This window comes from Hemiscyllium ocellatum, chromosome 5 (assembly GCF_020745735.1).
Source record: "Hemiscyllium ocellatum isolate sHemOce1 chromosome 5, sHemOce1.pat.X.cur, whole genome shotgun sequence".
NCBI classification, from domain to species: domain Eukaryota; kingdom Metazoa; phylum Chordata; class Chondrichthyes; order Orectolobiformes; family Hemiscylliidae; genus Hemiscyllium; species Hemiscyllium ocellatum.
The window spans coordinates 112521329-112544372 of NC_083405.1; the positions used below are offsets into that span (position 1 = coordinate 112521329).

General features: G+C 42.8%; 1 protein-coding gene across 1 annotated transcript in view; it reads right to left on the reverse strand.

Annotated features, from left to right (window-relative positions):
- The window catches only part of wdr37 (WD repeat domain 37), a 160586-nt gene that overhangs the window by 128822 nt on the left and 8720 nt on the right, over positions 1-23044 (reverse strand). Inside the window, exon 2 of the mRNA XM_060825105.1 lies at positions 14751-14910. Within this exon, the coding sequence (XP_060681088.1) occupies positions 14751-14888 (138 nt within the window). The 5' untranslated portion in view covers positions 14889-14910. The remainder of the gene's footprint in view (positions 1-14750; positions 14911-23044) is intronic.

Sequence of the window (23044 nt, forward strand, 5' to 3'; positions counted from 1 at the left end):
CACTCTATTTTTATGTGACTCCTTTGGTGGATATTTGAAATACTGCCACGTACAGGTCCGCAACTCATAAGAAAGGTTAAGGGTTTCAGACTACCTTCATTATTTTCACCATTGTCTTGATTTATATCTGCTCTCTCCATTCCTCTTACACAAATGGTTGAGTGCACTCTTACTGGTTGCATTTGACATTCCACATGAGCACAGACCTCATGTCCAGAAGTATTGACTGGAGAATTTGAGGACTGACTCCCGTCCATTCCGGCCTCCCAGACTTACCACCCCCAAAGACCCCTATCACCTCTATCATTACTTTTCAAACCGAACCCCCATACGCTGAGCTTCACTAGAAGCCGGCGCTGCCACCAACTCCGACAACACAACAGCCTGTGTGTGACCTCCTACAAATGGACAGGGACATATCCAATACATGCTGTAATGCGACTTCCGCTCGTGAGCCATGATACCGGGTTTCTTGCTTAAGGCTGGTTGCGATAAGGGCGGGCGAGTGGGGACCTCCCAATTCTTTTCTTCATTGCTATAGTACCGCCGTTGCATGAGCTCGGGGTTCGGGCGTAGTAGAGGCTCTCTCTCCGGGGCATGTCGGCTCCCTCAATGGTTTTCTTTCGAATTCATATGATCCTGTTGTGCATCCTGTTGTGCTCATGATTAAATTTACACCTTCATGTACATTGAATGAAGCCTGGTTGTCCAAAGAGCCCCTACTCATTTATTTTGCCCGTCTAAATTGGGGATATGTGAATTGATCCTTCCATAACAGCGGGTGGGTGAGATGTACTGTGCGCCCTGGCAATCGAAACACTGCTGTTCTCGCAAGCGGCCCTTGCGGACTGTCCAGTATTCCTGACTGGCTTCAGCCACTCTCGGAGGCCACTGACCATGCTACTGAGCTGCCCACGTCTGTCCTTGTGGCGGTGAAATGGATGTCGCCATCTATTACTCAATGCAGCACGACTGGTTAGCCAATGACGGGTAAGATCCCTCGGGTGAGGGACAACCTAAGACAGGCACAGTCGTGCATTGACATCGGAACGGGTGGCCTCCGTTCGTCTCCATTTGATGAGATTTCTGCCTGCTTGCATCCGTATCGGACGGTTGGACAGCACTGCTGCTCTCTGGAGCATACTGATCTACGGGACCACCGGGGCACAGTACAGTTTCACACTGGGTTTCAGATCTCTAGCGGGTACCTAACTGCTGGTACCAGGCTGTTCCTACTCCCTTTCCAAACTTACAACGCCTATTTACAATTGCCGGCTCTTTGGACTACAGACTTGCGTTTACTAAATGGCTTACTCATTCTAACGCACTCACGTACATTTCGCCAGCTCTGAATGACTTATTGCAATGCTTGTCTAATCCTGTGCTTTTCGTTATTTCTGCAGACACTGCCTCAATTACTTCAACTATTAGTTTAGCCTAGCATACAGCTGTGACTATCTATTGCTTAATTGTGTAGCGGCGCGTTTTTCAGGGCACCCTTCATCCCCACATGACTGTCTCCTTAGAACCGGTGAGTCTGGTCGATACAACACCGGACACCGGTCGCCTCGTGGGGTTCCGTTCCTTACGAGATAAGGGGGTGTGGCCTCTTTCGAGGCCAAGGGAGGGAATGTTGGGGATAATCTGCTATCGGGTACCTACATTGGGGCTAGGGAGGGGAGCACCATTATTAAAGCAGACACTGTCAGGTACCAGCTAAAACACAGCCATGTAAAGTAAACCCAGCCACTGCAGGCCACATTCCTTGGGGATTAGAACATGTCCGTCAGTTTCAGATCATCCTGTTACAATCTCATTGTTAATAAAGGAATCCGGTAACTATCGGATAGTGTAAATCGCACCGATACTACACTTGATTGATAAAGTACTTGCTAATGCCTCCGCTGACGTCAAACTCATTCGGGTCCTGTGTTAAATGATAATACCTGTATATTCAACTATGGAGAACTATTGTGAACGCCCAGACAGCCAGGCGCATAGCAATGAGGAAACCCTTCCAAACAATAAACTTTTAAATTACAAGATCGGAAACTGCTGAACCCAGGATGTCTACCCATTGTTCAGCACAGCAGGAGCTGGACAGGTATCTCGGGGCAGCCAATAGAGACACTAATCCCTTCACAGACAGGTGAACCGACCAATGAGAGAACCGAACGAGGGGAACCTGACCGGGAACTCGAGGAAGCGCGAAGTATAACTGCTCCAGGTCCGTAGAGGAAGACAGAACGCCTTCTCCGACGAATTGCATGTTCTTGAATTCGTTGTATAGCTTGCCAGTCTTGATTCTGTAATAAACGGTGTTTTTGCTCCAAACTCTAGCCGGTGTGATCTCTCCTTCCAAAGAACACGTGGAGACGAGGCCCTACGGGTCCGTCCCAACAAGACCTCACTTTCTCCTTCATAATGATATTTTGTCAATGCAGAAATAATAACTTACTTGTATTTTAGTATAGCATAGCATAAATATTTTTCAATTAGGTTATTTCAAATATATGTTTGTATTCACTATAAGATAGTGATGTTATGGACCAGGCTAGACCCCCTCAAAACATTTCAAGAAAGTAGCCCAGACCATAACTTTCCTAATTGTTTTAAGCAGGTGTAATGTGGGCATTCCAGGAGTGACACGGCTGGCACAACCTCTTAATTGTAAATAAATTCTGTTTTGTTTAAAGAGTACTGAATGAAACACAAACAAAAGTGAACCGAATTTAGAATAACGTACCTGAAAACCCAGCCAACTGTATCGCAACTTAAAGATGCTGCTCCAAACACCAGCAACATCCCCATAAATACCCCATTGGCAAATAAAGGTAAAATCAAACATAGGTTCAAACAGGAGAGATGTCAGAGAGACAGAGAGATGTCAGAGAGCGATAGAGAGAAAGAGTGAGTGAGTGAGCAAGAAAGCGAGAGAGAAAATGAGCGAGAGGGAGAGTAAGCGAGAGAGAACCAACATGGAGCAGTTTATTTGGTGCTTCAAACAGACTCCTTGTTTGAACCAAAGCAGAAAAACCCTGAATTGGGAGAACTGGCGTCTCCCTTTTCATTGCATAAGTCATAGTCTTACAGTCATACAGCACAGAAACAGACCCTTCGATCCAACCAGAACATGACAAACATAATCCCAACTAAACTCATCCCACCTGCCTGCTCCTGGCCCATGTCCCTTCAAACCTTTCCTATTCTTGTATCTAGAAGAAAGTGAGGACTGCAGATGCTGGAGGTCAGAGCTTAAAATTGTGTTGCTGGAAAAGCGCAGCTGGTCAGGCAGCATCAAAGGAACAGGAGAATCGACGTTTTGGGCATAAGCCCTTCTTCAGGATTCCTGAAGAAGGACTTATGCCCGAAACGTCAATTCTCCTGTTCCTTTGACATTCTTGTACCTATCCAAATGTCTTTTAAATATTATAATTGTACCCACATCCACCACTTCTTCATAAAGTTCATTCTGCATGTGAACCGCCCTCTATAATAAATTTGCCTCTCATGGCTTTTTTAAATCTCTCTCCTTAAAAATGTGGCCTCTAATCTTGAAATTCACCATCCTATGGAAAAGACAAATACCATTAACTCTATCCATACCTCTCATCATTTTATAGACTTCTGTCAAGTTGCTTCTCAATCTCCTATACTCCAGTGAAGAAAGTCCCATTGTTTCTTTATAACTCGAACCTTCCATGGTGTGCATCATCCTGGTAAATCTCTTCTGAACCCTCTCCAGCTTGATAATATCCTTCCTATAACTGGGAAACCAGAACTGGACCCAGTATTCCAGAAGAAACCTCACCAATGTCCAGTACAACTTCAATATGACTTCCCAACTCCTATACTCAAAGAACTGAGTAATGAAGGCAAGTGTGGTAATTGCCTTTTTTACCACCCTATCCATGTGTGACACAAACTTCGAAGGATTATGTACGTGCATCCCTAGGTACCTTTGTTCTATAACACTGCGATAGGCCCTACCATTAATTGTATAAGCCCTACCCCTGTTTGGGGTAACAAAATGCAATACCCCTCAATTATGCAGATTGAACTTGATCTGCCATTTTTCAACCCATTGACCCATTTCATCAGTGTTTTTAAAAAAACTTAAAAGTCTTTTCAAGTAGATATTTCCAGACATGTCAGAACCTCTGCTGTTATGGCCCCTCTCTACAAAGACCAAGGGCAACATAACCTTGTTAAAGGGCCAGCATCATCACACCTCCCTCTTAAAAAAGAATGATCCATCAATATCCCAAGATGGCTGCATTTAAAACTCATTAATCTTAAAAAGTGTTAGTACATGACAACACACATAACCATACAAACATACGTTACTACATTCTATTTCAGTCCATTTACTCGTGCCACCGAACACCTCAGTTTCTCATCCAAGTCTCGAAAATGTGTCGGCAATTGAGTTTTCTCCTCCTGCCACGTGTACAATTTTCAAACTGAATGGCAATAGCAACAAGCTCCATCTGAACAGCATGGAATTTTTGTCCTTGAATTTACGATCAGTGTATATGATTGTCTCAGGTACATTACTGGTGACATAAACATTGAAATGCTGTAATGCCAAGAAGAAGCTCAAAGTCTCCTACTCAAGTGTCGAATAGTTCTGCTGATGAATGTTCAATTTCCTGAAGAAATACCCAATAGGTCTTCTTATCTTCTCAATGTCTTCCTTTAAGAGCACAGCACCAACACCCACATCACTCGCATCGATAGCCATCTTGAATGGCTTTGTGTAATCAAGTGTGGCTATTATTGGAGCAGTAGTTAATACAGTCTTCATTCCACTGTCCAATGAAACTTCTTGTTTTTCTTTAGCAATTCAGTGAATGGTGCAGCCACCCTGTTAAAATGTGTTACAAATTTTCAATAAAATCCACTCAAACCCAGGAATTGTAGTACTGCTCTTTTTGATGGTACAGGAAGCTCCCCATTACTTTTGTTTTTGCATTCATGGGAGTATTTGTCTACGTACAATAACATGGCCCAGGAAGGTGTCTTGGTCTTTGGCAAATTCACTCTTACCAGATTTATCACCAAGGCTATGTCCCGAAGTCAATCGAACAATTCTGATAAATGTTACACATGTTCCTTCCACGAGTTTGACTAAAAATCACCAGATCATCAATATAAACTACACAATTTGGTAATCCAGAAATTATCTTATTGGTTAGTCTTTGAAATGTGGCTGGTGCATTTTTCATACCAAATGGCATGACTTTAAATTGATACAGTCCATTTGGCATTTTGAAAGCAGGAATTGTCTTTGCTCTTTTGGCCAGAGGTACCTGCCAGTACCCTCTGAGCAAGTTCAACTTAGAAATATAAGTTGCTTGTCCCACCTGTTCAATACAGTCTTCCTAACATAGAATTGGATACAAATTATACTTAGTAATGACATTGACTTTGTGATAGTCTACACATAACCATTGGGTACCATTTGGTTTTGGCACCATTACTATGGGTGAGCTCCAGTCACTGTAATTCATTTCGATTGTGGCATCTTGGAACAGCCATTCAATCTCCTTTTCAACCTGTGCTAACTTTAGAGGGTTATGCCAATAAGGATGTTGCTTATTCAAACAGCATCTCCTGTACCTACATCATGCATAATTGGGTTAGTACTTTCCAGCTGATTACCGCATATCTACCCATGCGATAGCAATAACTCTTTCAGGTACTTTAATTTTCCTCTGCAAGGTAAATCAATAATTTATCCCAATTTTTGACAACTTCTTCATTGTCCAATTTAATTTGGGGAATGTCCAATTCAGAATCCTCTGAACTTGGTTCTTCACTGTGTTGTAACAGGTAACAGTCTCCCTTTGCTTTCCTTCCCTGTCAAAATACCTTCTGAACAGATTCCCATGACACACTCCATGAAATATCTTTCTGTCTGAAGTCCTTATCAAATAGATCACCTCACTCAATCTCATATCGACTTGATCAGGATCACTAAACCTTGCTTTTAAAGGTTCACCTATCACTGGAAGTAACACTAATACCCTATCTCAGACAGCAAAATTTGTGAGTTTTTGATTTTTTGTTCACTTCTTGTTTCATTAGATGCAGTGATACTTTTAAATGCTTCACTTTTAAATTCAGCATCAAACCAGCAGATAAAGGGAGTGCAGTGGTAGTTTGGCGCACTGACCTCTACACCGCTGAAGCCAGGTGCCAACTCGAAGACACCTCCTCCTACCATCCCCGCGACCATGACCCCATCCCCATCACCAAACCATCATCTCCCAGACCATACACAACCTCATCACCTCAGGAGATCTCCCAGCCACAGCTTCCAATCTTGTAGTCCGGGAACCCCGCACTGCCTGATTCTACCTCCTTCCCAAGATCCACAAGCCTTACTACCCCGGCCGACCCACTGTCTCAGCTTGCTCCTGCCCTACTGAACTCATCTCCACCTACCTCGATACTGTCCTATTCCCCCCTAGTCTAGGAACTCCCGACATACGTTCGAGACACCACCCACACCCTCCACCTCCTCTAAGACTTGAGTTTCCCTGGCCCCCAACGCCTCAGCTTCACCATGGATATCCAATCCGTCTACACCTCCATCTGCCATGACCAGTGCCTCCAAGCCCTCCATTTCTTCCCCTCTCAATGTCTTCAACAGTACTCTTCCACTGACACTCTCATTCGTTGTCACCTTTAACAATTTCTCCTTTGAATCCTCCCACTTCCTCCAGACCAAAGGGGTAGCCATGGGCACACGTATGGGTACTAGCTATGCCTGACTTTGTCGGCTACGTAGAACAGTGCATCTTCCGTAGTTATACCAGCACCTCTCCCAACCTCTTCCTCCGCTACATTGATGACTGCATCGGCGCTACCTCGTGCTCCGGCGGGGAGGTTCAGCAGTTCATCAACTTCACCAACACATTCCACCCCAACCTTACCTTCACCTGGACCATCTCTGACACCTCCCTCCCCTTCCTGGACCTCTCCATCTCCATTAATGATGACCATCTGGACACCGACATTTTTTTACAAACCAACCGACTACTACAGCGACCTGGACAACACCTCTTCCCCCCCAACTCCTGCAAAAATGCCATCCCGTATTCCCAATTCCTCCGCCTCCACCGTATCTGCTCCCAGGAGGACAAGTTCCACCATAGAACACACCAGATGGCCTCCTTCTGTGAAGTTCGTAATTTCCCTTCTCACGTGGTTAAAGATGTTCTCCAATGCATCTCATCCACATCCCACACCTCTGCCCTCAAACCCCACCCCTCCAACCGTAACAAGGACAGAAGCCCCCGGTCCTCACCTCCACCCTACCAACCTTCGCATTAACCACATCATCCGCCGACATTTCCGCCACCTCCAAACGGACCCCGCCACCGGAGATATATTTCCCTCCCAATCCCTTTTCTCTTTCCGGAAAGACCATTCTCTCCGTGACTACCTGATCAGGTCCACACCCCCCAACAACCCACCCTCCCATCCTGGCACCCTCCCCTGCCACTGCAGAAATTGCAAAACCTGCGCCCATACCTCCTCCCTCACCACCATCCAAGGCCCCAAAGGAGCTTTCCACATCCAAAGTTTCATCTGCACATCCACCAATATCACTTATTGTATCCGTGACTCCCGATGTGGTCCCCTCTACATTGGGGAGACTGGACGCCTCCTCGCAGAGCTCTTCAGGGAACATCTCCAGGACACCCATATCAATCAACCCCACCACCCCGCGGACCGACATTTCAACTCCCCCTCCCACTCTGCCGAGGACATGGAGGTCCTGGGCCTCCTCCACCATCACTCCCTCACCACCCGATGCCTGGAGGAAGAACACCTCATCTTACGCCTCGGAACATTTCAAGCCCAGGGCATCAATGTGGACTTCACCTCATTTCCCCTCCCCAGTTCCAACCTGCCAGCTCAGCACTGTCCTCATGACCTGTCCTACCTGTCAATCTCTCTTCCCACCTAACCGCTTCACCCTCCCCTCTGACCTATCACCTCCATCCCCACCCCCATTCACCTACTGTACTCTTTTCTACCTTCTCCTCAACCCCGAAACATCGATTTTCCTGCTCCTAGGATGCTGCCTGACCTGCTGTGCTTTTCCAGCACCACTCTGATCTAAACACTACTTTTAAACACAGTCTAGCCAACTCCCCTGCTCTATTTAACCGTATCCTAAAACTTAACACATAGTCCAAATGTGTGGTCTCTGTAATCAATTTTAGTGATGCTCTCACTTCACGCCCAAAAACTAATTCAACTGGGCTGCATTTTGTCAATTCATTTGGCGCAATTCTGGTGGCAAAAAGTACAAATTTCTTTATCCCAACCATCTGGACAGTCTCAATTATAAGTCGCAATATGGTCTTTAATGTCTGATGGTACCTTTCTAGCGCTCTCTGCAATTCTGAATGGTATGCAGTAGATTTGAATTGTTTTATTCCTAAGTTGTCCATAACTTCTTTGATGTAAAGTTTGATCCTTCATCTGATCGTATCTCTGTGGTACTCCATATCTAGCGAAAAACTTGAGTAACGTTTCTCCAATCCTTTTAGCTGTGATACTGTGCAATTGATAGGTCTCTGGAAATCTAGTGAACACATCCATTATTGTCAACATATACTGATTCCAACTTTTTGTTTTAGGTAGGGATCCGACGTAATCCGTTAAGATTCTTGAAAAAGGCTCCTCAAATGTAAATAAGTATTAAAAGGTGTGAATTTTATTACTGCTTGTGGTTTTCCGGTTACCTGACATGTATGACAGTCTGGCAAAATTCAACTATATCCTTGAGCAGTCCAAGCCAAAAAAATGTGTTTTTGTATTTTCACTCAAGTTTTTCTTACCCCTAAATGACCTCCTCCTGGTGGTTCATGTGCTACCTGCAACACCTTTCTATAACCCACTGGCAATACGACTTGATGAACTTCTGTCCATTCTTCGTCTGCCTGAATATGTGAAGGCCTCCATTTCCTCATTAAGACGTCATTTTTAAGATAGTAGGTTCAGGGATACATCTAGATTCTTCTTCAGTGTATGCCTTTGGATACAATCACTTTAAATGTTCATCTTTCTGCTGTAACTAATTAACTTTCCTGAGCTAAAGATATCTACTTTGTCATCCATCCGTTTTGTCTCAACCATCTGATCAAACAGGGTCTCTGCTAATTCTATTTCAACTTTCTTATCTATACTATTTGATCTCTCGTGTTTCAATTGGTGACTTGGAAACGGGGTCAAACACAGTCAGGAAAGATGCCAGGATATGCTTCCTATGATATCGCAGTTGCCTGAGTTTCCACTGGCTTTTCAGCCACAGTAGACAGCACTCTTACCTGAACCAACTATATCGTTATGTTTTGACACAGCATTGAACCCATCTGAGAATATGTATAGGGTATAAGCAGGCAGGGAAAGAGTTAAGTTCTGAGGTTTGTGATACAAGAGGTTCAGGTGAGCATGACTGAGATCAGATAAGAACTTACAGTTAACAATAGGGTGCTGGGGGAAAGAGTAATGGGTTTACGAGGTGGAAAAGCAGTCATTATGTAGAGCCATTTAACAATATTGGAAGCATTCAGTATGCAAGGTCAGCTAACAAGGGGAAAAGTATCCATTGTATGGATCCAGTTAACAAGGTTACGAACATTCACTATATAACAGTAATAGGCTTGGTCTTTGCTATTGGTTATCGTTGATTGCAACGGTCACCCAATTAATATGTATATTGCCCTATCTGGACACTCCTCCCTGCAAAATGACTATATAGAACATATATAGTTCCCTCGATGATATCGGCCCTCGATGTTGCGCCGCTCTGTCATACTAATCTGAAGCCCATCCCACCTACACTATTCCATATACGTCCATGTGCCTGTCCAATGACGACTTAAATGCACTTAAACTTGGCAAATCTACTACCGTTGCAGGCAAAGCATTCCATACCCTTACTACTCTCTGAGTAAAGAAACTACCTCTGCCATCTCTCTTATTCCTATCTCCCCTCACTTTAAAGTTGCGTCCCCTCATGTTTGCCGTCCCCATACTTGGGAAAAGGCTCTCTCTGTCCACCCTATCTAACCCTCTGATTATCTTGTATGTCTCTATTAAGTCACCTCTCAACCTTCTCTTCTCTAACCAGAACAGCCTCAAGGCACTCATCCTTTCCTCGTAAGACATTCCATCCATACCAGGCAACATCCTAGTAAATCTCCTCTGCACCCTTTCCAAAGCTTCCACATCCTTCTCATAATGCGGTGACCAGAACTGTACACAATACTCCAAGTGTGGCCATACCAGAGCTTTGTACAGTTGCAGCATAACCTCCTGGTTCCGGAACTCAATCCCTCTATTAATAAAGGCCAAGACACTGTATGCCTTCTTAACAACTCTGTCAATCTGGGTGGCAACTTTCAAGAATCTGTGTATATGGACACCGAGGTCTCTCTGCTCATCTGCACTCCCAACAATCTTACCATTAGCCCAGTACTTTGCATTCCGATTACTCCGGCCAAAGTGTATCACCTCACACTTGTTCACATTAAACTCCATTTGCCACCTCTCAGCCCAGCTCTGCATCCTATGTCTCTCTGCAACCTAGCACATCCTTCATCACTATCCACAACTTCACTGATCTTAGTGTCGTCCACAAATTTACTAACCCACCCTTCTAAGCCCTCATCCAGGTCATTTATAAAAATGACGAACAGCAGTGGACCCAACACACCCTTGCGGTACGCCACTAGTAACTAGGGACCAATATAGTTCATTGAGAAACTGCTATTCCAGAGAAGTCCAAAAACTCATCTCTGCTGACGTGGACAATAATTCTCTCTTCCTCCAGGGCCCAGAGTAAAGATGAAGGGGGTAAAACCATACTGTGTCTCTGACTGTTTTGCTTTGACTGAAGGGGGAAACGGGACAACACTTCTGTTAAGTTAACCAAACACCCAGAAAAGCTCATCTCGCCTCGTAATCTGTTAACTATGACTGGCAAAGAACTCACAAATACCATGATTTAAAGAAAATAATATCAATATTCATTCCTTAACTCTAAAGGTTAACATTAAACAACTGTTCACAACTCAAAGGACCCACCTTTCTCTTAACTGATTGTTATCTATCACCAACTCAAGAACAATATACTGTTTCGTAAAAACCCATATTAAAATTACATCAACTTAATTTCAAATAAATACAGCTACTGTTGTCTCCCATATCTTTCTTCTTTCAGCTGAAGATCTCCTTGGATCATCATCTTTGTTTTACTGTGGAGATATTTCATATAGCAAAGGTACATTTGATAGAGAGTCATGATCTGGAGGTGCTGGGCCATACAAAGTTAAAAATCACACAACACCACGTTATCGTTGAACAAGTTTATTTTGAATTACTTGGTTGTTAGCGCTCCGAAAGCAAGTACTTACAAATAAACCTGTTGGACTATAATCTGGTATGGGGTGACTTTTAACTTTGATAGAGGCTGTTTTGCTGGCAGTTACTCTGACTAACTTTCAAAATGCCTTTTTTATACCCCAAACACTGGATCGTCTCATTGGTTCGAAGTTGGCAAAAACAATAAATTCAAATTCATTTGGTTTTAGTACCCTTGGGCATAATTTAAATTGATTGGTTAAATTTGAATTGTTGCTGAAACAGCAACCCACTCAGGTATCTATTTCATAGCCAATTGTTACACATTTTCAATTTTCCAGTACACTCTGAGACTGCTAGTTAGCCATATGATAGGTGTTTGTAAGCACTCAGTGCAAAACAGCATTTAGGCTCTCTTAAAGGTACAGTATATGCCTTCAGCTACATAACAGTTAGCAAGGACAAATTGTATTCCCGGAGCTGAGAGTTTGCCCAATCTTCCTACCACAACTTCTCCACTCTTTAAAGAACACTCTAACCGCACTCTACATAACTGAGTGCTTTTTGTCTCACCATGAATTTCCATTACTAGAACCTTTTCTGGCAATAGTCCTTCAGGAGGTATATATCTCATGTGTAAACATCAAAGATCGAGAGGATCCTGAATCTCTTAATATTGTAATCTCTTCATTTGCTGCTCCTGACCTATGCAAATAAACTTTGCCTTTGCAAGCATATGGTTTAAGAATATCTGGCACTTCCTCTCTAACCAACCTCTGACCAGGATGTATATTCTGGGGCAGCTTTCTAGCCTCCACTGTGCTTTCCATTACCACTCCTGTTTTCCTACATCTGGCTTCCCAGTGCTTCTTCTAATCCACCAACATTGTGATTTCACATGGCCTACTTTATTGCAGTGAAAATACTGGAGCTTTTTAACGTCATTTTTCGTTTCAATGAATTCCTTTTTACCCTGCATTAAGTTATCCTTATGATCTTCACCAAGCTCTACCTTTCCCTTACCCCGTGACGATTTCTCTTTTATCCAATTTCTATCCCTCACAGATTGAAATTGATGTCGGAAGCCAAACTTGGATTTATGAACCAACTCATAATCAGCCGCCATTTTGGCTGATAATCTTGCCATCTTAACTCTCTGCTCTTCCACATGATTTCTCACCAGCTCAGGAAGTGAATTTTTGAACTCCTCCAAATTTGTCTTTCTAAGACCACCATAGGTTGCAGTATTTTTGATGCCCTTATCCACCTCTCAAAATTACTTTCTTTGGCTCTTTCAAATTCAATGTAGATTTGGTCAGGGTCCCTCCTTCGGTTCTTGAAATGCTGTGTGAAGGCTTCTGGCATAAGCTCATATGCACTTAAAATGGCTTTCTTCACCTCCCCATATGTCCCAGATACCTCCTCCTCCTCACTAGCTCGACCTAGATGTTTTGTTTGGATCAACAAAACTCACACGGTCACTGGCCACTGCACTTGTTTAGCCACCTTCTCAAATGAGACAAAAAAAGACTTCTGCATCCTTCTCAAATTTAGGCAAAGCTTGAAGATATTTAATCACATTCCCACCAGACCTTTAGCTATGATGGGTTTGCTCTTCCTCATTCTGTTCCTCACTAAGCTTTCCTTCTGCCTTCATCTCCATTCTTTTAAGCTGACTTTGCTATCGAAGTGCCAATTTATGAAGTTCAAACTCTCTTGCTCTCTCTTTTCCCCTTTCTTCTCTCTCTTTCTTTTTGCATTTCCTCTGCTTTTAATCATAATTCAAATAGTTTCATGTCTTTTTCTCTTTCGTTTTCTTTTGCCTCTAGCTCAAGCAACTAAAATTCAATTGAGAATTAAGCAATGTCCAAAGATTCCGATGGCATTTCCACATTTAAATGCTGAGCTATTCCTGTCATTATCTTTCCTTTTCTTACAGATGAAGGTAACTCCAATTCCACCTCGACTGTCCATTCCAGCAAGCTTGCCTTGTTCACCTTTTCTAAAACCCCCAAAAGTCACTTCTTCTACCCCCAAAAAACTCTTAGTGACTGAAAGAGCTATAACGACACCAGCACTGTTTAAACCAACTGAATTCAACACCCAGAACAGCAGACACTAACATCTACCACTCGCTGCCTTTCAGTCCAACAAGCCTAATCTCAAATTGGAACCGTAGAACAAATCTCACAAACAGCCCCCATTTGTTATACACCAGGCCAGATCACTCAAAAAATTTCAAGAAAGTAGCCCATACCCTCACTTTTCTAGTTGTTTTAAGCAGGTGTAACGTGGATATTCCAGGAGTGAAAAGGCTGGCCCAACCACTCAATTTTAAACAGAACAGAATTTATTTACAGAATATTGAATGAAACACGAACAAAAGAGAATCACATTTAGGATAACGATGCCTATCTGAAAACCCAATCAACTCCATTGCAACTAAATGATGCTGTCCCAAATACCTGCAATGTCTCAATAAATACCCCCTTGGCAAAAAAAGTAAAATCAAACACAGGTTCTTACCGGAGAGATGTCAGCGAGAAAGAGGACCAGCATGGAGCCATTTCTTTGGGTCCCAGCTAAAAACTTGACCAGTAGTTTCAAACAGACTGCTTGCCAAAACTTGACCACACCAAACCAGAAACAATCCAGAATTGGGAGAACTGGCTACACCCACTTCATTTTTAAACACAAAAAATGTAAAAGCCTTTTCATGTAGATATATTTGCAGATGTATCGGAACTTTTGCCCTTACGACCCCTCTCAACAAAACCCAAGGATACATAACCTTATTAAAGGGGCAGCATCGTCACAGATAGTGCACACATTGACTTTTCTTCAAAGATCAGCAGTTTAAGGACATATCTATCTGATTTAATACTTAACAATGAACAAACATCACAGCATTTGCCTTTTTGATCTTAAATACCAAAGGAAGCATAATACTAAAAATATACTGCAAGGTCACACCATTGGGGTTCTGCAGACTCATTTCTTTAAATCCAATGCAAATTACAAAATTATTAGAAAACATTAGAAATATTAAGCATACTCAGTATAAGTAGAAAAGGGAAATAAATTACTTTCATGTTTGGGGTGAAGGATTTCAACCTCAAATCTGAACTTGTTTCATCAAATGGTGTTGAATCTACAGCATATTATCAGAATGTGCAGACAAAAGATGTATTGCTAGGAATTAATTCTTCTTTATAGAACTAAACTAATAGTATTTGTGTTGTAAAAGTGCATTTCTAAGAATGGCATCAGTACAATAGTCACTGTATTTAAAACTGGTCAAATGATATGATTGATCACATCAAAATGCCCATGTTCCCAAATCCAATAAAGATTTATAGTACCTGTCCTTCCAACATTTCGCGCTGTGATAAGACACGTTCCTGCTCAGAGCTGTTTGTCCTTCGAATAGAGATAGCGTGAGGTTTGCGTTTCGATTTCCCCTGCCGTGCAGCTGCACTGCTTCCACTTTCAATAGGCATCACTTCTTGGTGATCTCTTCACCTGGTTAAGTGGAAAGATTTATGAAGAACACAGTGTACACCATTTGACAAATACTGACCACATGACTAGACTCATGAAATGTGACAACACAAATGCAAGCCATTTGACTAATCATGCCAATGAGAGGTGGCAATTCAGTCTGGTCGTCATCACTCAAATCACACTTGCATCTCAAAGCACTGTGTAGTCAAATAATTACTATATACAGTCTCATCAGTGTCATGAGAACAAATAGTCTGGTTGCAAAGAAAAATCTGCCACAAATTGGAACAGGATTAACTTGTTCCTAAGTTTAGCAGTGTTCACAGTACTAAATGTTGGCCAGCACAGTGGGAAACTCTTTGCCTTCTTTACAAATTATTTTATTTCCTTTTGAAAATATAGAGATTTGGTTTAATCACTCCACGGATGGCAACTCCAACACTGCAACATGCAATCAGGAGGGCACTGAAATATCAATGTAGGTTAGGTGCCCACATCAAGGCTGCAAATTCAGGTCCTGTACTAGGAGAGGAAAAATTGAACTTTTGAGGGAATGTGTATATTTTATCACAGCAGAAAGTTAAATAACACAAACCTAAGAGAGAATATAAGTTATGAAGCTGGCACAAGGGGGTTATAAAAAGATATTGACAGGTTAAGATGTGACAAATAGAATATAGGATAAGAAAACGTGCAATTGTCCGTTTAGGTAGAAAAAGTACATTATGGAGGAAGGTTGCAATTTCTGAAATGCACAGGTACAGGATATCCTAGTGCATCATTGTTGAAAGGTTAGTACGCAGGTATGTCAAGTTATTTGCTATCGGGACTCTCGAAACAGAGTCACAGACATTTCCACAACTGACAATGAGATATCAGAATGGTGTGTTGCCTCCCTGGTGTCAGGGTCAAGGATATCTTGGAGAGAGGGTGCAGAATATGCTCAAAGGGGAGAGGGACCAACTGGAGGTCATTGTACACAGTGGAACTAATGACATACGGTGAGAAAAGGATGAGCTTCTGAGGACAGAAAATAGGAAAGTCAGGCAGGAAGCTAAAAGGTTAGTCCTAAAGGGTAGTGACATCTGGATTACCAGTGCCACAAGCTAGTGACAGTAGGAACAGGAGGATGAAGCACATGAATGTGTGGCTGAGGACTGGTGCAGGGGAGAAGGTTTCACATTTTTGGTGGGTGGGTGCAAGGAGATAGTCAGAGAAGAGATCAGTCTGAGACAGGAGCTGTTAGGAAAAGGAGCAAGTCAAACAGTCAGGGCAGGCAGGTACAAAGCGAAGAATGAGGTCGGACTTAAAAATTAAACTGCATTTATTTCAAAGCGAGAGGCATGGCTGATACAACAGATGGACTTAGTGCTTGTTTGGGAACAAGGGACTGGCATTACAGAAACATTCCTCAGGATGGACGGTACTGGCAGCTTAATGCACCAGGAGGGTATACATGCTACGGGAAGGATAGAAGGAGGTGGGTGAGAGAGACAATACATACAACATAGAACATTACAGCGAAGTACAGGCCCTTCGGCCCTCGATGTTGCGCCACCCTGGCATACTAATATGAAGCCCATCCCACCTACACTATTCCATGTGAATCCATATGCCTGTCCAATGACAACTTAAATGCACTTAAACTTGGTGAATCTACTACCGTTGCAGGCAAAGCATTCCATACCCTTACTCCTCTCCGAGTAAAGAAACTACCTCTGACATCTGTCTTACACCTATCTCCCCTCACTTTAAAGTTGCGCCCCCTTGTATTTGCTGTCCCCATACTTGGAAAAAGGCTCTCCCTGTCCACCCTATCTAACCCTCTGATTATCTTGTATGTCTCTATTAAGTCATCTCTCAACCTTCTTCTCTCTAACCAGAACAGCCTCAAGGTCCTCAGCCTTCCCTCGTAAGACATTCCCTCCACACCAGGCAACATCCTAGTAAACCTCCTCTGCACCCTTTCCAAAGCTTCCACATCCTTCTTATAATGAGGTGACCAGAACTGTACACAATACTCCAAGTGTGGCCGTACCAGAGCTTTGTACAGCTGCAGCATAACCTCCTGGTTCCGGAACTCAATCCCTCTATTAATAAAGGCCAAGACACTGCATGCCTTCCTAACAACCCTGTCAATCTGGGTGGCAACTTTCAGGGATCTGCGTATATAGACACCGAGGTCTCTCTGCTCATCTGCACTCCCAAGAATCTTACCATTAGCCCAGTACTTTGCATTCCGATTACTCCGGTCAAAGTGTATCACCTCACACTTGTCCACATTAAACTCCATTTGCCACCTCTCAGCCCAACTCTGCATCCTATCTATGTCTCTCTGAAACCTACTACATCCTTCATCACTATCCACAACTCCACCGACCTTAGTGTCATCCGCAAAATACTAACCCATCCTTCTAAGCCCTCATCCAGGTCATTTATAAAAATGGCGAACAGCAGTGGACCCAACACCGACCCTTGTGGTACGCCACTAATAACTGTACACCAAGATGAACATGTTACATCAACTACCACCCTCTGTCTTCTTTCTGCAAGCCAATTGTTGATTCAAACTGCTATGTCTCCCACAATCCCATTTCTCTGCATTTTGTATAATAGCCTACTGTGGGGAACCTTATTGAATGCCTTGCTGAAATCCATATACATCACATCAACCAGTTTACTCTCATCTACCTGGTTGGTCATTTTGTCAAAAAACTCAATAAGATTCGTTAGGCACAACCTACCCTTTACAAAATCATGCTGACTGCCCCTGATCAGATTATTCTTTTCTAGATGGTTATAAATCCTATCTCTTATAATCTTTTCCAACATTTTACCAACAGCTGAAGTGAGACTCACTGGTCTGTAATTACCAGGGTTGTCTCTACTACCCTTTCTGGACAAGGGAACCACATTTGCTATCCTCCAGTCCTCAGGCACTATTCCTGTAGACAATGATGATTTGAAGATCAATGCCAAAGGCTCGGCAATCTCTTCCCTAGCTTCCCAGAGGATCCTAAGATAGATCCCATCCGGCCCAGGGGACTTGTCTATTTTCACACTCTGCAGTATTTCTAATACCTCTTCCTTGTGAACCTCAATCTCTTCTAGTCTAGATGCAAGTATCTCTGGATCTTCCTCGCCAACATTTTCTATAGTGAACACTGTCGAAAAATATTTATTTAGTGCTTCCCCTATCTCCTCTGACTTCACACACAACTTCCCACTATTATCCTTGATTGGCCCTAATTTAACTCTCGTCATTCTTTTATTCCTGACATACCTATGGAAAGCCTTAGGGTTAACCCTGATCCTATCCGCCAACAACTTCTCATCTCTCCTCCTGGCTCTTCTGAGCTCTCTTTTTAAGTCTTTCCTAACTTCCTTGTAACCCTCAAGCACCCTAATTGAGTTTTCATATTTTGTTCTAACGTAAGCCTTCTTCACCAGGGATTCCACTTCCTTAGGAGCGGGAAGTGGCATTTTTGATGATTGATAACATTATAGCTGTACTTAGGGAGGATATTCCTGAAAGTACATCCAGGGAAGTTATTTGGGTGGAACCAAGAAATAAGAAAGGGATGATCACCTTATTGGGATTGTACTATAAATCCCCCCAATAATCAACAGGAAATTGAGGAACAAATGTGAAAAGAAATCTCAGTTACCTAGAAGAGTAGTAGGATGATCATGGTAGGGAATTTTAACTTTCCAAACATCGACTGGATCTGCCATCATGTTAAGGGTTTAGATGGAGAGAAATTTGTTAAATATGTGCAAGAAAGTTTTCTGATTCAGTATGTGGATGTAGCTACTAGAGAAGACTCCCCTGCTCTTCGGATGCTGCTTGACCTGAAGTGGTTTTTCCAGTGCCATACTTTATCAACTCTGAGTTCCACAATCTGTGGGTCCTCAATATCTCCAAAGTGCAAAACTTGACCTACTCTTAGGAAATAAGGCAGGACAGGTGACTGAGGTGTCAGTGGGTGAGTACTTTAGGGCCATTGGTCATAATTCTATTAGTTTCAAAATAGTGATGGAGAAGGTTAGACCGGATCTAAAAGTTAAATTTAAATTGGAGAAAGGCTCATTTTGATGGTATTAGGCAAGAACTTTCAAAAGTTGATTGGGGATGGATATTCACAGGTAAAGGGACAGCTGGGAAGTGGGAAGCCTTGAAAATGAGATAACCAGAGTCCAGAAACAGTATATTCCTGTCAGAATGAAGGGCGAAGTTGGTAAGTGTAGGGAATGCTAGATGACTAAAGAAATTGAGATTTTCGTCAAGAAAAAGAAGGAAGCATATGTTAGGTATAAACAGCAGGGATCAAGCGAATCCTGAGAAGTGTATAAAGGCAGTAGAAGTATACTTAAGAGGGAAAATAAAGAAGGCAAAAAGGGGTAAAGAGAATCCAAAGGGATTCTACAAATACATTAAGGACAAAGGGATAACTAGGGAGAGAACAGGGCTCCTAAAATATCAGCAAGGCAGTCTAAGTGTGGAGCCACAGGAAACGGGGGAGATACTAAATGAGCCTTTTGCAGTCATGCTTACAATGGAGAAGGATATGTAAGATCAAGAATGTGGGGAAATAAATAGCAATATCTTGAAAAATGTCCATATACACAGGACGAGGTGTTGAATAGCTTAAAATACATAAAGATGGATACATCCCTGGGACTTGATCGGGGATACCCAAAAGATTTGTGGGAAGCTAGAGTAAAGATTGCTGGGCCCTTTGCTGATATATTTATATCATTGATGACCACAGGTGAGGTGCCAGAAAACTGGAGGTTGGCTAACATGGTGCCACTATTTAAGAAAGGCGGTAAGGGAAATCCAGGCAACTATAGACCGGTGAACCTGACATCAGTAATAGGCAAGTTATTACAAGGGATACTGAAGAACAGGATTTACATGTATTTGGAAAGATAAGGATAGATCAGCGATAGTCAAATGGCTTTTGCATTGGACATCATGTCTCAATAACTTGACTGAGTTTTTTGAAGAAGTAATGAAGAGGACTGATAGGAAGACGACCAGAATTGCATGTAATATTCCAAAACTGGCCTAACCAATATCCTGTAAGCCGCAACATGATCTTCTATACTCAATATTCTGACCAATAAAGGAAAGCATACCAAACGCCTTCTGCACGATCCTATCTACCTGACACCAGGTTATAGTCCAACATGTTTAATTGGAAGCACACTAGTTTTCAGAGCGATGTTCCTTCATCAGGCTCCAAAAGCTAGTGTGCTTCCAATTAAACCTGTTGGACTATAACCTTGGGTCGTGTACACCCCAGTTCAACACTGGCATCTCCAAATCCTAACTACCTGCGACTCTACTTTCAAGGAGTTATGAACCTGCACTCCAAGATCTCCTTGTTCAGCAACACTCCCTAGCACCTTACCATTAAGTGTACAAGTCCTGCTAAAATTTATTTTCCCAAAATGCACCACCTCACCTTTATCTAAATTAAACTCCATCTGCCACTCCTCAGCCCATTGGCCCATTTGATCAAGATCCTGTTGTAATCTCAGGTAACTTTCGTTACTGTCCACTATACGTCCAATCTTGGTGTGATCTGCAAACTTACTAATTTTCCCTCCTATGCTCACATCCAAATCATTTACAGCACTGATCCTTGGGGCACTCCACTGGTCACAGACCTCTAGTCTGAGGAACAAACCTCCACCATGAGACCTAACCTTGATGAGCAGTCTCCTATGGGGAACCATGTTGAACACCTTCCTGAAGTCCATAGAGATCAAATCCACCGCTATGCCCTCATCAATCTTCTTTGTTACTTTTTCAAAAAGCTTAATCAAGTTTGTAAGGTCCTTGAACATTTTTCAAGCAAAGGGAGGTGGACTTGTTCAGCAAGAGTTGAAAAGATTGTCTGGACAGGTAGTAATGTGGATTGCAGGTTGTAGTCAAATTAGCTATTACCTCATTGAATATTGGAGCAGGCTTGAGTGGGGTTGAACGATAATTCCACTTATGTTTATATAAGTGACATAAAGTACTAGCTGAGGCACAAGCTGTAAAAAAGTCAGAACTATTTGCATAATCATGAAAAAAGATAATATCATCCAGGGGTTTCATCACAACTTGTCATATCATTTAAATTTCAACAATGGCTAAACAATATAGACCAAAATGTGACACAGCCAACCTTACTGTACTGTATGTAATTTAAAAAACTCAAGTTTATTGCATCAAATCTATTCAATTTCCACTATAGGCAATCAACATATTGCCTTTCAACGTATTATCTTATAACTTATACCATCGAGCCCTTTGAGACTATTCCACCAATCAGGGTTAACTCAATTCCACTTCATCCACCAAATGTCTCCACTTCCCTCTATCAAAAATCTATCAAACTCACTCTCAAATAAATTCAATGTCTGAGCTCATTACTCTGAGGAACGAGCACTTGACAGATTAACAACCATCCGAGAGAAAAATATTCTCTTCTCTTAAGAGGGGCGGCACAGTGGCACAGTGGTAAGCACTGGTGCCTCACAGTGCCAGAAACCCAGGCTCAATTCCCGCCTCGGGCAACTGTCTGTGTGGAGTTTGCACATTCTCCCAGTGTCTGCGTGGGTTTCCTCTGTGTGCTCCGGTTTCCTCCCACAGTCCAAAAATGTGCAGGTTAGGTGAATTGGCCATGCTAAATTACCCATAGTGTTAGGTGAAGGGGTAAATGTAGGGGAATGGGTCTGGGTAGGGTGCTCTTCAGAGGGTCAGTGTAGACTTGTTGGGCCATAGGGCCTGTTTCCACACTGTAAGTAATCTAATCTAATCGTAAAAGGAAGGCCTCCTATTCTTAAAACACAGTAGCCTCGTTCTAGCATTCCCAAAAGAGTAAATATTCTGCCTGTAACAAATCAGGTTTCACTAATATACACATACAATATATACAATAATAAATTATTGATTTATTACAAACCAAAACTTTATTCAATAAATCATGCAAGGCAGGTTAACACAGTTTGCAAAATGAAAATATTAAGGATTACCCCTCTAGGCATGCCCACATGTATACACACTCCAGAAAAAAGAAAACAAAATATGGATTTTGCTCTGTAGAGATTCACCGATCTTCTACAGTAACCTTTAAAGTTGCATCATTTTAAAAATGAAACTAATTACAATGAAGGGTTAAGACTGGGGATTCTTCAAGTGAAAAGAACAGGGATATGAGAGTGATTTAATTAATAACTTAGATGAGATATGATAGTGATGGCAGATTGCATGGTGTGTTGCAACCTCAGTGCTTGGGAGCTGCTGAACAGGAGAAAGTGAGGTCTGCAGATGCTGGAGATCAGAGCTGAAAATGTGTTGCTTGAAAAGCGCAGCAGGTCAGGCAGCATCCAAGGAACAGGAAATTCGACGTTTCGGGCATAAGCCCTTCATCAGGAATGAATCAGTTTCCTGATGAAGGGCTTATGCCCGAAACGTCGAATTTCCTGTTCCTTGGATGCTGCCTGACCTGCTGTGCTTTTCCAGCAACACATTTTCAGCTGCTGAACACCATGGTGATCCACAGAGAACACATCTGTAGCAAGTGTTTGCAGTTGGACCAATTTTGGATCTGAGTTGAGCTGGAATTCAAGCTGAAAGCATTGAGGCACATCAGAGAAAAGTTGCCTGGATACTTTGTTCTCAGATGAAAATGTGTTGCTGGTTAAAGCGCAGCAGGTTAGGCAGCATCCAAGGAATAGGAAATTCGACGTTTCGGGCATAAGCCCTTCATCAGGAATGAGGAGAGTGTGCCAAGCAGGCTAAGATAAAAGGTAGGGAGGAGGGACTTGGGGGAGAGGTGATGGAGATGTGATAGGTGGAAGGTGGTCAAGGTGAGGGTGATAGGCCGGAGTGGGGTGGGGGCGGAGAGGTCAGGAAGAAGATTGCAGGTTAGGAGGGCGGTGCTGAGTTGAGGGAACCGACTGAGACAAGGTGGGGGGAGGGGAAATGAGGAAACTGGAGAAATCTGAGTTCATTCCTTGTGGTTGGAGGGTTCCCAGGCGGAAGATGAGGCGCTCCTCCTCCAGCCGTCGTGTTGTTATGTTCTGCCGGTGGAGGAGTCCAAGGACCTGCATGTCCTCGGTGGAGTGGGAGGGAGAGTTAAAGTGTTGAGCC